At 38.0% G+C, this 17,396-nt stretch overlaps 1 protein-coding gene across 1 annotated transcript in view; it reads right to left on the bottom strand.

Moving 5' to 3' along the window:
• The window catches only part of EIF3H (eukaryotic translation initiation factor 3 subunit H), an 83,617-nt gene that overhangs the window by 57,915 nt on the left and 8,306 nt on the right, over nt 1-17,396 (bottom strand). The window contains exon 2 of the mRNA XM_068163239.1: nt 8,017-8,173. Coding sequence (XP_068019340.1) covers nt 8,017-8,173 — 157 coding nt within the window. The remainder of the gene's footprint in view (nt 1-8,016; nt 8,174-17,396) is intronic.

Genomic DNA, 17,396 nt, shown 5'->3' with positions numbered 1-17,396 from the left:
ATATAAAATATACTCCAGAGTTCCTTTATATTCCCCCAAATGAACAAATAATATGTTACATGAATTTGTAAGACTCAACCTTTAGATTCTTTGTAATTCATCAAAAATTGGTTTTACAGCTTTTGACTGCTCAGGGTAAATAACCTGTACATTTTATTTCTCCCTAATAAATAGTAAGCAGAAAGATTAATGTTTTTAAACCTTTACCACAAACTACAATATAGTCTGATGTCTGATGTAGATACTGATGTCTGAAATCAAACAACAGTTGTTTAACATCTGACTTGACTTTAATTCTTTAATTGGTTATCCTCTCCTGCGCACTTTTACGTCTTTAGTCAAAGTTAAGCTGATTGTATTAGCGAGAAAAATCGACTTTAGAGTAGCTCATTTGTAATATTTTGCCTAAATTGCATGGAAAAGAAATTGGGCATTCACTCTGCTGATCACATAAAAACCCTTGAGTTTCTGCAAGCGTTACAGAACTATGTGAAATATCCATAGGGCAAACTAAACCATCGTGCATCGTGATTACAAATATAAGACAGAACACAAACCATCAAACAAAAATTTCATCCTCAATTCAAAACTCCCAGATAGCGAAATGGTTAAAGCAAAACTGAGCTGGATACAAACTTCCAGCTTATTCTGATTGTAATACACAGCAAACTACCTATCACTTAAGGGAGATGTTTCTCTAACTTCACTTTTAGGATTGTTAAATGATTATTCTGAAGCATAACCACAAAGCATACCATAAAGTTTAGTGTGGAAGTTTGTTAGCTGTAACAATAATGTCCATTGTAATTGTGGATTATTTAAAAAGAAAATCAGAATCACATGTTTTCTTCCCCAAAAAAATGAAAAAAAAAGGGGGGGAAAAAATAAAAGACAGAATATTTCTGCATTTAAAAGCAAATTACACTAATTTCATTTGCAGTAGAATTTTAATGAAGCTGGATTTAAGTAAGACTTTAATATGCCTGGTGCTTTAAAGAGCAAAATTATCTCCCTTTTTTGATTCAAAATTATATGTTGAACAAGAGAATTTGCCTACCACTTTAAAGCATCGCCTCTACAGTAAAAAAATCAACTTGAAAATCCAGAAATGCAATAAATAAAGCATTTCAGGCAATGCATGCAATACTGTGAGTAAAGGAATATGCATTATTTTAAGTCTCCACAGTCCAGCAGTATAAACCCACTTATTTAAGTTCTTAGTTACGCCTGGTAGACTTGGGAAGTGAAGAAGAGAACCTTCAAAACAAGAAAGTTTCTGTTCTGCTTTTAGGATACAGAGACACATATAAAAGTGCCTGAATCCAATGCTACCCCTCTACAGTTCAGGCAGCATGTTTAGACTGAATCAAGAAATGAAAAAAAAAAAGAGAAACCATTGAGTCAGTAGGATTGTATTTAATTCAATGCACTTTGTAACAGTTTCGGAATACATTTGTAGCAAAGATTAGATGAATCTTATCAGATGGAAATAATGTTTATCCCTCTTCTGCCTGTCTGCAAGCCCCAGGTTTGCTGGCTCAGAAGCAGCGCAGCCCGGAGCGCGGTGCGCTGGGTGCGAGTGCCCTCTAACGGGGGCTGCGCCGAGCCTGCTGCTGTCCCGCCGCCTACAGCCACCGCCGGCTGGAAAAGAGCTTTAAAGTGGAGATGAGGATATGCACACGTACTCGTCTCGTTTCTCTGTTGTATTTGATATAACTAAAAGCCCTTTTTCTTGAGCACTTTTGACTACAAAAACATACTTCAAGCTGTATCTGACATAGACAAGTTCAGGTATTTGAACATAAAGGGCACTTCAGACTGTGCCCTTAAAAGTAGCCTTTTGTCTTAATTTCTTCTCGGCCCAATAACGACAGAAACCTCCAGCAGAGGTAAGTCTGCACAGCAGGAAAACTTATGCAAAACATTTAACATGCTGCATGCCTGCTACTCCACTGAACCATTACAACTATGCAAACTGCATCAATATTAGTTTCCTTTTAGGAAACAAATTGAGAACTCACAGTAGTGACAGGTACAAAATAATTCAGGTGTGATTAGCAGCTTCCTTAAAGAACCTTGATTATGTGATATATCTCATTACATGACAATAACCAACCAGTGCACTGCACTATCTGTCCTGGCAACCCAATTAAAAAAAGGAGGGGGGGCCCCAAACGAGACCGTTGTGTGTTTAACAGCTACCTACCCTGTCATAATCATCTGAATTCCTTATATAAATTAATCCTTAACAAGTCTACAGACTATTTAATTAATTTAAAAGATAATTTAAAAAAAAAAAAAAAAAAAAGAAGTTTAAAATTCAATGTGCTTTTTACACAGAGCACAAAAGTGAAATTTCAGAAACGCAAGCACAAATCTGATGGGCTTTTGCCAGCACTTAATAACTGAAAAGTCAACATTTACATAGCATAGGTTTCTTCCTAAATTACTATAGGAACTTACAAAAAAACCACAGCTGAGGAATTCACATGGACTACAACTGAAGCAAGAACCATGGCCATGATTTAAAAGCTTTTGGGTCATCTGCTCCTGTCCTTAGCGAAACAAAATAGAACTTAAAATCCATATAACTGGATCTCTGCTTTTCATAAAAGTTCAGTTTTCTTACAATGAAAGACAATACATGTGACCTTCTCTATTTTTACCAACTGTTACACACAAAGAGAATAAACCTAAACAAAAAAGGAAGACATGTGACAGCTAAAATTGCAACTGCCTTTTCAGAACACAGTTATAGCATGCTCAAGTTCTGTCCTGCAACAATAGAAGAGAAATAGAAGATATGCCTACAAGGATAAATGTTTTGAGTTATAATACCAGCATATTTTAAATAGGAATAACTGGAAGGTTATTTTCCCAAGAAAAACTGACAACATTTAGCCTTGACAGAAGTCTTTACAGAAAGGAGATGAATCAATGCAGCTAGAAGGCTTCTACAGCAATACTAGCAAAAGAAATGAACTTCAGAGTCCATGGGATCCCTGTAGGTGGATGCATACTGCCTAGGAGATTCTGGTTTGACCACACAGAGGTTTCAAGCACCTTAACAGCTTCATACTATCTTTCTAGTTGTGCTCACAAGGCTGTTTGTTGAGCTACACCATTAACCTGAAAAAATATAATTCTACAAGAGAGTAACCTTCTTTATTAAAATGCTTTTTCAAAAGCCCAAACAGTCCACCAAACACCACCACACTTATGCAGTGGCACACAGTAAACTGAAAAGCCTGTGAACCCACACAACTTCAGTCTTGAAGCCTCTATAATGTTAAACCAGCGTAGCAGACCACAGGCTTCACTTCAAGAAAGTAACTTCAAGAACAAGTCTTCCAGTAAAACAGGAGGGGCCTTTACATAGACAACACCCACTGCGCTCTCACTGTACTAGGCAGTAGTTCAAAAGCACACATTCAGTTCATTGCTTTATCTTAAACTAACTTTTCTAAGCATGTTTCTTTTAGCTACCTGAAGCCCTCTCCTTTCGCAATGACAACATATCACAGGTACCTACAACACTGCAGGTAAGGCTTAGCAGTATAAACTGCTGTCCCCCCTGGCCAATTAGGATCCTGAAAAAGTACTGTGTAGGAGCTACAGCACATTCCACTGTACACAGCTGCATTCATGTGAGGCTAAATAGAAGCCATAAGCAAAGAAAATGGTGAGTGGTTTTGTTGCATTATGCAATTTCTAGTTGTTACTGACAATAAAAATAACAACAACCTACAGTACAGAAGATTAAAGAGTCTAATACCTGTATTCATCTAGATACTTCTAACCTGAAAACTCAGTATCAACATTAATTTTCTCAGCAAGAAAGTAAAAACTGGGAATGGAAAGGGGAGGAGAAGGCAGCCATCACCTTTCTATCTGAAGCAAATCAGTGGGAATCTAATGGAAACTCTGAATAGTAATAAAAAGACAGAAAAGTTACAACCTTCTAGAACCTATTTTGATGTATAATTATATAACTGTCTCCGTGTTTCTACTGGCACAATTACCACAGCACTTAATTTATCATCTCAGTTTGCTAAGTAAAGTACTAAAATACATCAGGTTGAAATAAAATCTGCTTCAAAATACCTTATCAAAATAATGTCTCAAGATCTCTAACGAATTACAAGATGTATGCTACATTTTTAACTATTGCTTTCCACAGCAGGAATATAAATTTCCTTTAAACAGGGAGAAGAACTACTCAGTGAATAGCACTGAACATAAAAACAATGTAGTACAGAGGATTGAACTTGACATGTCACTCAGAGATATGATTTATAGACAAGAATAATGCACTTCTTTCTTAGCAGGAAAATAAACCTCATGCATTACCCTTTTCTTTTGGTAAACCTTAACTAAAAGAAAGCAAAACTATGCTCAGACAACAGTTTGGAAGCACTCTAAAGTGGAAGTAACTCTCAGGAAACTGCCTCCACAAAGACAAGTTGGGGTACTGCAACATTTCACAGAAGTGTCTAAGCCAGATTCCTTCCTGATTTTCCCTAACCAAGAGTTGAATTCATCGGGTAGAGGACTGGGTGCAGGGAAGAGTAGGGGTTGTACATGTACAATAACGGAAATTATCTTCTTAAAATTAAAGAACTGTCTTTTGAGAAACAAATTCAATGCCTAAGAGGACTTCAGCGCCCTAGTAAAAAGGAAACACAGTTATCTGAAAATTAATGCCTGAACAAAAGTCCAGAGAGGAGCCCTAAAATATCAGAGATTCATGTTGAAGCATCTTTTGCTGAAGACTCAACAACATAACCCTGTTCTGCAGTTTCGCTCCATTAGCTCACACATCATCAACTAAACTTCACCTACAGATTTCTAACACAGAAAGCTGGACTGAACCCTCCCATCCCCTCCAAAAAAGCCTTGTGCTGCAGCAGGCTGATCTAAGTGTTTAAGACTTCCCTGACAGGAAAATCTTACCAAAAAATTACACTTCTCTCAAAGAACCGCAGGAAGATGACACTGCAGGAGAAACTTTCTAAGATGAAAACCACCTGTGCATTCATAAATGGTAGGCAGTCATCCTAGGTCGATTATAAGAATTACTTCAACCTAAAAAAACCTTCTTGTTCTCTTTAGCTTCTAGAAATTGTCTCATTAAAAACACACTAAGAAAATGTTCTTGCACTAAAAGAACCAGTTTTAGTATAGATTGGTTTAAATAAAAGTAGCACTTCTGCAGGAATCCTCTCGTAGCAAATACTTTAATATTACCTCGGGCGTTAGCAGGAAGAGACAAAATGGCAGCAGAAAAAAGCACATCTAAGGAGATCTGAAGAAATGGTTGTCGCTAACAAGCATGTTATGCATGCATACTTCAAGTTCAAATTAACAATGTTTTCTCAGCACCCTCGAAAGCATGTTTCCTATTAGATTTGCTCAGTTTACAAAAGGAAAACATTAGCTTAAACGTGTCTTGCCAATTATCCAACAGTTTGTTTGCTCGAGTACAACCTTCCTGTACATCAGCAAAACTTCTCTTAACAATGATCACCTCGACATCACACGGCAAATCAGTAGTTTTCATGTAATCTGCTCCTAGAGCTCCTTCAAAATGATATAGAATGAAGTGATTTTGGGTGTATTCATTCAACTGCCAGCATTGCAGATCAGCAGTCTGCCAAAATATAACCACGCTGTGGCTGCTCCCCGTTTCCTTCCCTCAGAAGGAGAGTGTAGCCCCTCAGACAGTGCAACATTCCCTGCATTAATGTAAGATTGAGTATAACCAAAGTCTGCTAAGAACTGCTTTCTGCAGGCTCAGAAACTTGGAATCTCAACATGATTCTTCCTATTCCAGATTCTTAGATGATGAAAAAAACTAAAGATAAAAGCATGCACTAAGGAAGAAGAAAAGACAATACAATGTTATCCTGTCCAAAGAGGAAAACATTAAGGTGATAGAGGAACTGAAGTGCCAAGACCCTTACACTTTCCTTCCATATCTGTGGGCTCTGATATGTGCAAATACATAAAGCAAATTCCGATACTGATACAAGTTTTATGGGAAGGGAGGTGCCCTGTCTGGTTTGGGTTTTAGCAGCCTGAATTTTGAGGTTCTGGCATATAACAAGGGATTTCTTTGTTGGAGTATCTTTATCTAGAAGAAAAGAAAAAGAAGCTTTTGAAAATTTGGCAGGATGGTGGTGCAGAGAAATATCACTCCAGGGAAATCAAACAAGGAGTGTTTATAAAACATTACTGTTTTTCACATTGGCAAGACAGAAGACAGCTCTATAAGGAGCTTAAAAGGGCACATAATGCTCAGCTGGCAACCTTCAGAGCCATTTTGTTTGGGTTTCCATCTTCCCTACCCTCTACCACATAGGTCAAACAAGCCATAAGTGAAGGGAATGCAGAATGAACATAAGCACCATGCATTTCCTGAATGGTTCAGTCTACTTAACTGTATTTCACTGAGAAGGATACAGACAGAACCTCTCTGTTACCCATACAGTAGAGGCTAGGGAAGATGAGAAGTAATACAAAATGACTCTTGAGGTTGGCTTACAGAGTTCAGCAGTCAGGCTGCCCAACTTGGCTGCAAATGCCCTATCCCTGCTAGAGGTGTGTATCAGCATCACTAAGAGGTTCACTTTCCATTCTGGGTGCAGTTCACTCTGTTTTCTGTGCTCTTAGCACAGGAACAGAAGGCTGGCAAGCCAAGGCATCCAGGTGAGGGAAACTCCATAGGCATTGCTTTTTGCCCCTTACTTAACGCCAGGATTACTGCCTACTTGCTAAAGAAGGGAAGATGAAAGACTACAAATAAGAGTCACTATCTTGGAAGGAAGTTTCTTCCAAGCAGGAACAGTTGAACCTTGAATATCAGATCACAGGCTTACAGCTTCAGCATAGCAGTCATCAGTTTCAGAGATGGATTCATCTCGCCATATAAGAAATTTGTTTCACAATTTGCTCACCTATCAGCTACATGAAAATAATTCAAGTATGCTCTGCAGGAAAAACTTAGCATGGGCTCCAATTAAAAATGTAGATTATTCTGATCATTTGAAGAGTTCCAGAAAAGAAGGAATCTTTAAAACATCCTTACACTTTAATAAAATACAGGTCTGATTCAAGTACCCTATTAATGCATAACAATTTAGACTCCCTCATGTTGTTGTTTTTTTCATATAGCAAATTGTACAATCCCAAAACAGAAGCAATAAAATAGCTAAGAAACCTTAACAAGTGGCAAAGCAGTCTAAAAATTGTTTCTGTTTTAAAGGCAGGCTCTGGGATTCTTTTGTAATAAGATAAAATATTAATTTAATACTATGTATTCCCATTACAAGCAAGTAAAAGCAGTTTATAAAGTAATCTTGCTCAAATGGAATTATCAAAATTAGATAGAATCAAGCTTCTAACCACAAATACTTTGACAATATTTCCTTTTCACTTACTTTTGAAGTTAGTCTCTCTCTGTAAGCCCTAACAAGCAAGCATTTCTACTAGTGTCATTAAATACACACACACACATATATATAGCATAGCAGTAACAAAACATCACCAGGACTATCAAGGAAACACCAAGACAAATAGAAATCACTGATGCTACTTCTAGATCAGTTAAAATATCACCCAGATTTCAAGTTAACCAAGTTAAGAGTGTCTTAAGCTTAAAAAGATCTGCTCTCTAAGCTTTCAGTGAGTAGTTAACATGAATAAATAAATCCACAAAGAGACAATCTATATGCCTGACTACATACAGACATATATTTATGCATACATACACATAGACTGGAAACTAATGGCATTTCCTGTGTGGACAGTCTTGCTCTAAACTAAGTGCGTCTATACAATGCAGTATTTAGCTCTACAACTTTCCTGACACAGAGAAGACTTAGGTGGATAGTCAGGATAGCATTGCAGGTAACCCACTGATTCCTCAAGGCAAATAAAAACTTCTGATCACATGCAAGCTTCTGGTCACCATGAAAAAAAAATACACACATAGAGATTTCTTTTTTTTTTTTTTACCTTCATCAAAGTCTGCATCATCCTCTGTGTGCTGAGGGAAAGGGAAGCAATTGGTGATTTCAAGTCTGTCATCCACCACAAGACCCAGCAGCACTCCCTGGACCACTTCATTCCCCTGTCCTTCTTCTTGGTAATGTTTAATGATCTTTAGCACAACCTAGAACACAAAACAAGACAATCATAATGTGCTTTCTGTCTTCTAACTACCTATTAGGGATTTTTAATTCCTTAAGTGTTGCATAAATCAGAGCTGTAAACCAAGTGAGCTATTGGCTTAAACACCAGCAATTTTAGCACAGGTTGAAGAGCAGTGTTATAGGAGAGTAAGAGAGACCATTAAATGAATGGCAAAAATGCAGTTCTAAACCAGTTTTCTGAAACACTCTTTTAAAATGAATTACTGATCCTTTCCACTTTGCCTTGTTGCTTTAACTGTTAAAAGCTATCTTGCCAGGGCAATAAGCTCCCTCCTGAGGAAAACATTGTACGAGAAACCAAATTCCTTGAAAGTAACTATGCAGAAACCAGTAGGGATTTTTTTTTTAAAGGTACAAAATGCATCAAATTTCAATTGCATTAATCTTCACTATTATCTCTCATTATAGCTTTGCTTCAGATGATAGATTAATTTATATTTTGTATACAGTGTCATAGGATATTTAAGAAAAATGAATAAAAGAAAGGGGGAAAGGAGGAGGAGAAATTACTCCTATTTTTAAGATAATTTTCACTTTCTTCCTTAAACCTGAACTCAAGGAATAGGATGAACACTCAAAACCAGCCAATAATTTGCTAGAAATGCTTTACACTTAGATTTTATGTTTAACACTGAGAACCAGAACAAGGTAAGACACTAACCCCAAACATTCAACTTGAAAGAACATACACTTTGTTCAGCACAAGTGGGTTTTATTTCACTAGAGCCTAAGCCATCCAGCCAAGATGCACCAGAAAACATCTGAGGACTACACTGTCATGAGAGCAATGCTACTTTAATGTCTGTTGGCAAACAACAGACAAGTCTAATGGATTTCAGCTCAACCATCCTGTGAATATTTTACAAGGGGGGTAGGGGGAGAAAGTTAAGCTCGTATTTACATATCAGGAACAAATATCTGTCCCTATCTTTCTCCTTCTTTTGTTTAGTAAAACCTACTGTCACAGCTACAAAAATATCATCAATGAATTAAAGTACCACAACATAGGTTACATGGAAGAAAAAAGTGACTAGAAAGGAAATTCTTTACCAATACATTGCCTCCTTGGAGTAAAATGGGAAAACAAGACCTTCACAATCACCCTGCTTGGGGAATGGGGTAAGAATGGAAAAAAAATATTTTCTTCCAGCTAAGCTGCATATAAATATCAAACAGGCCTAACCCCACTGATTCCTTGTTTACTCACACTCACTTGGGTGTTCTCCCCCATCTAGAGATACTTGCACTGAAGCTGCTCCATCACAGGTAGGTAACACCATTTTGCCCCAGTATACATTCACATCCGTCCCTCACAGAATTACAGAATGTTAGGAGTTAGAAGGGACCACAAAAGACCATCCAGTCCAACCACCCACCCTGCCAGAGCTGGGTCACCTAGATTAAGTCACACTGGAATGCATCCAGGTGCGTTTTCAATGTCTCCAGAGAAGGAGACTCCATAACCTCTCTGGGCAGCCTCTTCCAGTGTCTTGTCACCCTCACAGTGAGAAGGTATTTCTTTATGCTCACATGGAATCTCCTATGCTCCAGTTTGCATCCATTGCCCCTTGTCCTGTCATTGGACATCACTGAGAAGAGCCTGGCTCCATCCTTCTGACACACACTCTTCACATGTTTATAAACATGAATGAGGTCACCCCTCAGTCTCCTCTTGTCCATGTAAAGAGACCCAGCTCCCTCACACTTTCCTCACAACAGAGATGTTCCACTCCCTTAGTCAGACCCTTTGAGGCCATATTCTTTTATCCAAATTGTCAGAATAAGTCTACAGAGCAGAGAAACTAAGTACATTGATAATTTAAATTGTATATCTTGGGAAACTAATAAGGAAAATTAAGAGGGTAGAATTTAACGGTGCTAAAAGCAGTTCAGCAAACACCAGTCTGGAGTCACCTGGATGCAGGAGATGGATGTCTTCTACCACAGAGCCTGCACATAAATAATATTCAACTTGCATTTAGTGTTAAGTTTATCATGTATCTGCAATGAGCTCTGTTTTCCGCAGTCCAAGAATCCACAACCAACAGGACACGTTGCAGCACAGCATGTTCTTTGCCTGCCATATAACTATTCTCAACAAGTTTACAATCTTGTAAGCATCACTTTTTCCACTTTTTTTCTCCTCATTTGCCCTTGAGTTTTCTATGCAGGCTGACTGCTACTGTGAATCCTGTTTGCCTGTTTGATTCCATTCCAGAAGCATTTGTCATACAATGCCAATTTTATTGCAGCATTTCTGATGATAACTGCTCACAGAAAGCAGCCACAAATGAAGTGAGTATGGGCTGTCAGAGATTATCAATGATTTTTCAGAGAGATAAAACTAGAAGTCCAAATCTCTTAAAGGCTAACCATATGCCCCAGTACACAATGAAGTTATTACACGAGTCTGCAATTTTCCATCTCCAGCCTGACGACTACAGCAGATATTATCCAGGGAAATACAAACCCCAATTTAGGCCTATCTGCAAACTTGTTTTCCAATGGAGTCTGAGAAAGAAACTCCTTTAGAAAGAGAGGTCATGATCTTACTATTCTAAATGTCACACCTGTTAGCAAGCTGGAGAGATTCAGGTTTATGACTTCACTGGAAAATACATTAGCTACTGAAATAATTTATAAAAAGATAAATGAACAAGTCTAGAGAAATGCATCCAATGGCACAGGATTCTTCTTTTCATTCTGTTCTTTGTTCTGCTGAGTTTTATTTAGCACATTAAGACACAAGTCTTTAGTACAGCAGGCTCTTAAAACTTGGATTGAAAAACCTGCCATCAAAATACTACCATATGAGCAAGCAGCAAACATGCACAGGAACTCGTGTTTTAGTACTAAAAACAGATCTTCAAGCATGAACTAAAACTATTTCTCTGTGCTAACAAGACCAGTTTCAAACGTGTAAAATGTCATTACCATTTGTTTGCTAGTCTAGATACAACAGGAAGAGACGATCACTATACAAATGACAATGCCATTACTCTTACCAATTTAACTGCACAAACCAATGCTTCATATTGAGTAAACCACACATCCCCCCAAAAATGAGAACTTTTATCAAGGCATCCCTTCCCCCCCCAAAAAAAACCAACCCAAAAACCAACAAACTATATTTATGAAGCATCAGAACAGAACCTGAACAGTTTGGTCTGAAAATAAACGTAAGCAATGTTAATATAAATAATACAAGTAACAACACACTGAGTAATACAAATAAATCTTTCCAAGTGACACAGGAAAAAAAATCCCAAATATATGAACACCAGTATAACCAATCTTTCATCCCACACTGATTCACTTTCCAAACTCCCATCCACCTATTCATCTAATAAGAGAGATTGTCTCTTTGGTTTTACATAGGCCTTGGATCCTTCGTGGCTTAGATAAGCTTAAATACTACTGCTAGACACGCTCAGCCCTTTCACTGCTGTTAGGTGACATCAGCAGTAACCAAACCACATTTCAACTGTTACTGTTATTTAAGTAATTCAGCTGGCCAACCAGGAAAGGCTATGTACTCAAGTACAAAATGTAGCAAGTAATTTGATTCACCAATTATAAAGGAGCAAGCAATCAGCTTTCTAAATTCTGATACCTCTGAACACACAAGTCAATAAACATATGCATCTTGATTTAGTAAATACATTTACTATGGAAGTAATACCCAGGTACACAAAGACTCATTAGAATAAAAATAGTATACAAGTACCTCCTAAATAAAACTCAAGAGTGCCCCAACCTTGTAAATTTATTGTTCAAAATACCAAAGTAATTAAATCACTTGGACTAGTCTCCTGTCAAATTTTAACAGCCACTAATCCTCAATTAACATTTTTTTTAATAAGGCTGCAGTCAGGCAATGCTTCTAATCTTCAAAGCATTGCTCAAACGTTAAGAATTAGGTCATAGCTCAAAAAACAGAAGAATCATTATGAAACTACTAAAAACTTCAAAGATATATATTTTAGCTGTAAGAGCATAATGCCAAATTTTAACTTTGGTTACGTCCCAACATCCCAATTGCAAACTTCAAAAGTTTGTGTCTCAGAGTTGCAGAAATACCTATAACATGAACCATCAGGAGCCTTTGAAGGGTCCTGAGAAGATTCTGCCGCAAGGACATGTATATGCTAAAATGCACATTTTTGTACTTCTCTAAAGAGAGACAACAGCAAATCAAAGCATGGAGGATCCATTTATCACTGTGCTCAAGAGAGCTTGAAGTCACCATATTGAAACGATATTTCCAGTCCCTGTGCTTGTCTCTTACAGATGTGATATCAAATGAGAGACAGCTTCTGTTAGCCCCTTGGATACATGATGTAACAAGCCAATTTACAGTCTTAATTCAAGTATTTAAATCTTTTTGAATGCTTACAATTTTTTCCCACCCAAGACAGCTTTGTCGGCACAACCACGAGCACCAACTGCCAGCATCTGGGGAGAGGATGGGGGGAGAGTGTAAATAACACAGTTGTGTAGTGCTTTTCAAACCAACCATAACCAACATGGCCATCAAATGTGGAAGGCGCCACGACAACCACATCCTCTCAGTATTTAACACTAGTGAAACTGTGATCAATATTTAGCTTGGCAAAAGAGTCTCAAAAGCTACTACAGTTTAATATATTTTGGATACATCCATACCACACATGGATCCTTCTCCATATGAATTCTTAAAACTCAAACCATAAACTTCTACATTTAAGCGTTACAGCATGAACAATTTTACTTAAATTCCCAGCACAAAGCCCTAGGTTAGTGTAGTTTTCTCAGTATCTCAGATGTCACTGCCAACAAGTTGTGCAATTGAGCTTGAATTAATCTAAAGAATGTATCTACCTCCCTACAACTACCTGAAGGGAGGCTATAGCCAGGTGGGGGTCACTCTGTTCTCCCAGGCAACCAGCAACAGAACAAGGTGACACAGACTCAAGTTGTGCCAGGGGAGGTTTAGGCTGGATGTTAGGAAGAAGTTCTTCACAGAAAGAGTGATAAGCCATTGGAATGGGCTGCCCAGGGAGGTGGGGGAGCTGCTCTTCAAGAAAAGACTGGATGAGGCACATAGTGCCATGGTCTGGTTGATTGGATAGGGCTGGGTGATAGGTTGGACTGGATGATCTTGGAGGTCTCTTCCAACCTGGCTGATTCTATGATTCTACCTGATACACATAAAATGTATATACGGTACTCCTGGAAGAAGAAAGTGAATCTCTTTAATACTGTTTTATATTAATTATTTAATGCTAGTTGATGTGTTTCATTAACTTGTGCTAAGTATATGACACAGTCGTGCACAAACATCCTAAATTGGACAGACATGGATTTGGTAGATGGACAATTCAGTGGATAAAGAACTGGCTGAATGGTTGCACTCAAAGAGCTGCAGTTAACAGCTCAATATCCAAGTGGAGACTAGTGACAAGTGGTGATCATCAGGGGTTGGTAGTGGTATCCCAGTACTGTTTAATGTCTTTATCTGTGACATGAATGGTAGAATTGAGTGCACCCTCAGCAAGTTTTCCAACAACACCAAGCTGTGTGGTGTGGTCAACACACTGGAGGGAAAGCCCACCATGCAGAGGGACCCTGACAGGCTTAAGTGGCGGGCCTGCATAAACCTCATGAAGTTCAACAAAGCCAAGAGCAAGATCCTGCTCATGGGTTGGGGCAATCCCAAGCACAAAAGAGAAAATTTAAAAGAACAAGATTAGAACAAATTGCAGTGAAATGTGGGAAATCTTACTGTTTTCTAATAGATCCAGAGGAGGGTTTAGGGTTTTTCATTGGGTTTTTTTTGTTTGTCTGTTTGCTCAGCAGGTTTTGTTTATTTGTTTGCTTTTTTGTTGCTTTATTGGGTTTTTTCCTTCCTTTCCTTACACACCACAGATAAATACTTATCCTATACTCACAAAACACAAGTTCTGGAAATTGACCAAGCACAAACCTGACTTGAGCTGATTTGTCTCCTGGCTATAGCACTATTTGATAAGACAGCAACAAAGTCTCTCAACTTTCCTGTCAGGAGAAAAGGACCTCTGCAGTAAATTAAAGATACCACTGCAACACTTAAGAGTACGAAAACACATGTCCAATATACATAACGCTCTCCTCCAGATGATTAAGGAGACAGATGTTTCCAGGCACGCATAAAAAATTCCAACTTAATCAATGCAGTCCAACCAAACTTGTTCTAGAAAGTATCCAAAAGCATCTAGTAAGCATCCAAACAGCACAAAATCAATGGGTTGATACCCTTGTCCTTTAGGTGCTGGATATGAAACTTCAGGATGCAAGACTGCCACCACAAAGTTGTGCCATGAGGTGAACTGAAGATTATAGGTGAGATTGAATTTTTCATGTTACCCCAGTTGTGAGAAATATGACAACCTCTATTGACAATGAAACCCTAAGTTCACTTCAATGCATATTCTAGCTCATCTACAGAGAGTTTTTAAATCTTCTAGACTGTCTGGGTCAAAAATACTGATTTTTGACCATTCCACATACAATGTCTAAACATTTACTCTTTTCTTCCTTAACTTTGGAATAAAAGCTCTTAAAAATCATGAGACTAATTTTATCTCAGAAGAAGCTAAAAAGAAAAATAATTTTAAATAACAATAGTTTAAAAAGCCTCACATTGTTTTCCATTAAGGCCTTCAACATGTTAAAAGCAATTGTTGTGGCAGGTATCTTCAATCCTGACAAGTAATCAGAAATACTTAATCTGTGCAAAATGCAAAGCCAAAAGGACAAGGCTGAGAAGACCTAAGAAACAAGATGACTTTTTAAAAACATTGCCTCTGAACAGCAAGTTCAGAAATAAGGAGTCTTAGCCCTCAGCATTCTGTCTAGCAACTATGAGAGTCATCCTTTGGATACAAGGCCTCAAATGACCCACAGCATTTTACCTTTATCTTGACCAGCTAGTCTTAACACCAGCATTTACAAAGCCATTGAAAATACAGTTCTTGGAATAGTAAGCTTAAATTTTATGTCACTCAACAGCTAATAAACACCAGATGTTAAAATCTTGTTTCTGAACTCAACAGAAAATTGGGGCCTAAAAACAATAATTACATAGGAGGCACAGAAGAATGATGCATGCCATGTCATACTACCTCAATGAAATGCAAATATCAAAATCTCTTTCTCACATGAATGGAAATTTCCTGCAGTGGTGCCTGAATTCAACTATCATGAACAATGCATATTGACCTGAGGGGGTCCTCAAGCAGGGTACTACGTATGATGATACTACACACAATTTTACATGGACATTATAGATCATAGAATTCTGTTGGTTTTGTCTCATGGAGGTCCTCAGTACCAAATCATTTTGGAAATCCATCTTGAACTATAGGGATTTTTTCTTTTTTTCCTTTTTTTTCCTTTTCCTGAGGAGAGGCATAGGAAGCAAGGGAGGAATAGTACAGGAGCGTGCAACATTTGAGTACTTTTGAGTATCAGGAAGCTTATGAAAATCTTTTTGTTCCCCGAGTGACTTATGTTACATCAGCTGGTATCATACCACCTACTTCACTTGCAACCCTCAAGATTTAAGTACAAACATCAGTAATCTTCAAAGAGTGCAGCTCCACAGTACATACATTAGGCTGAAGAAAACAACTCAAATTATAACTGATTATTGATTTGACATTAGTATTTTCACTGATTTCTTCTTGGTTTAGGAACCCTATTACACTGTAATTGTAGGAATCTCAATTGTTTTCCATATTACTTCCTTCTTCATGAAGTGCTCATAGTCATTTGACTCAACACTTTGCTGTGGGTCAGTCTTTTTTCCAGCAGTACAGAAAAGGCAGCAATATCCATACATAGCATTATGCTAGACAGAATGTATCTTGCCACTTCATCTCAGTGAGTAGCTGACTGAGCACAAGTGAAATCTAGTGACAGGACAAGAAGCATTTTATCATTCCTTCCTAAACATCAACTGGTTATGTGCTGGAAAAGCTGTACCTTGCTTACCCTGAAGCTCAGTCTGGAGAAAGTCATTCCATTCCTTTTTGTTACTCTGCCACACATTCAATGCAAACCAAATGCAAAGCTTAAAACACCACCTGCTAATGCCCCATATGAAATGCTTTGTTAAGCATCCACTCTTCCAGTTGTTATTTCTTCTCTTTAAGTGGGTGGGAAAACCAGTCTAATGAGAACAGAGCCTTCCTCTGTGGCAGCACAGCCCACCTGCTGCATCTTCCAACAGTTCCAGTCTTTCAGAGAAGGTGGTCGTTCACACAGTGCAAGTCCAGGCTCCCTAAGGACACTGCCAAATGATTGACACATATGTTGTATGCACTGAGAGCACACCCAGTTGCTGTAAACACAGGTTACATTCTCCAAATTATAAAGATCACAGATTTGATATAAAAACAGACCCAGAACATGAAATAAACCATTAATTAATACCCAGAACTGTTAAAATCTGATATAAATAGGTGGGTGTATTTCAGCCTGAAGAACTGAAACAGTACAGACACTAAGCCGGTTTCTGTACAAATACAACTTCAGAAGGGGTGATTACTGGGTTTTGGTTGGTTTTTCATAGGCTATGTTTTTTCTTGATTCTGCTAGGAACTTAATTAGCTAATGTCTTGTAGGTACCATGAAACATCTGTTTAAGTCATCTATTTACTCATGTCCAAGCGAGCTGCTTGTTCATGCAAAGGGAAAAAGTTAAACAGAAAATGCTGTGCACTGAAGGAAAAAGTCATTAAACAGTGGAGAAAAGTAAAGTTTAATAAAACAGAGACACAGAAAAAATATCTAGTGCTAATCAAGGTGCATTTTACCAAACTGACTAATCTCTTCCCAATTTCTTTTTCTTTTTTTTTTTTTCAGACTGCACAACTGTTCAGGTTAACAACCATCTCCAGTGGTGTTCACAACACACTGGTACACTTTAAATATGACCTCAATGTAAGTAAACATGCACCATGACATTCATGTGTTTAAATTCTCCATTGCCCTGTTCACACACTGCTATAACATATTTCTCTGCAATACAAAGCTTCACACACTGCTATAACATATTTCTCTGCAATACAAAGTTTCATAACACATTTCACAGTACATGGATTCATGCTTATTCCCATGGAAACCGTCAGGGCCACAGGCACTGCAGAATCACTTCCTTGT

The sequence above is a fragment of the Melanerpes formicivorus genome, unplaced genomic scaffold, assembly GCF_026170545.1.
Source record: "Melanerpes formicivorus ecotype bairdi unplaced genomic scaffold, bMelFor1.0.p_v2 SCAF_71, whole genome shotgun sequence".
Classification (NCBI taxonomy): domain Eukaryota; kingdom Metazoa; phylum Chordata; class Aves; order Piciformes; family Picidae; genus Melanerpes; species Melanerpes formicivorus.
The sequence above is the reverse complement of the archived record's forward strand: the minus strand, read 5'-3'. Positions and strand labels throughout refer to the sequence as shown.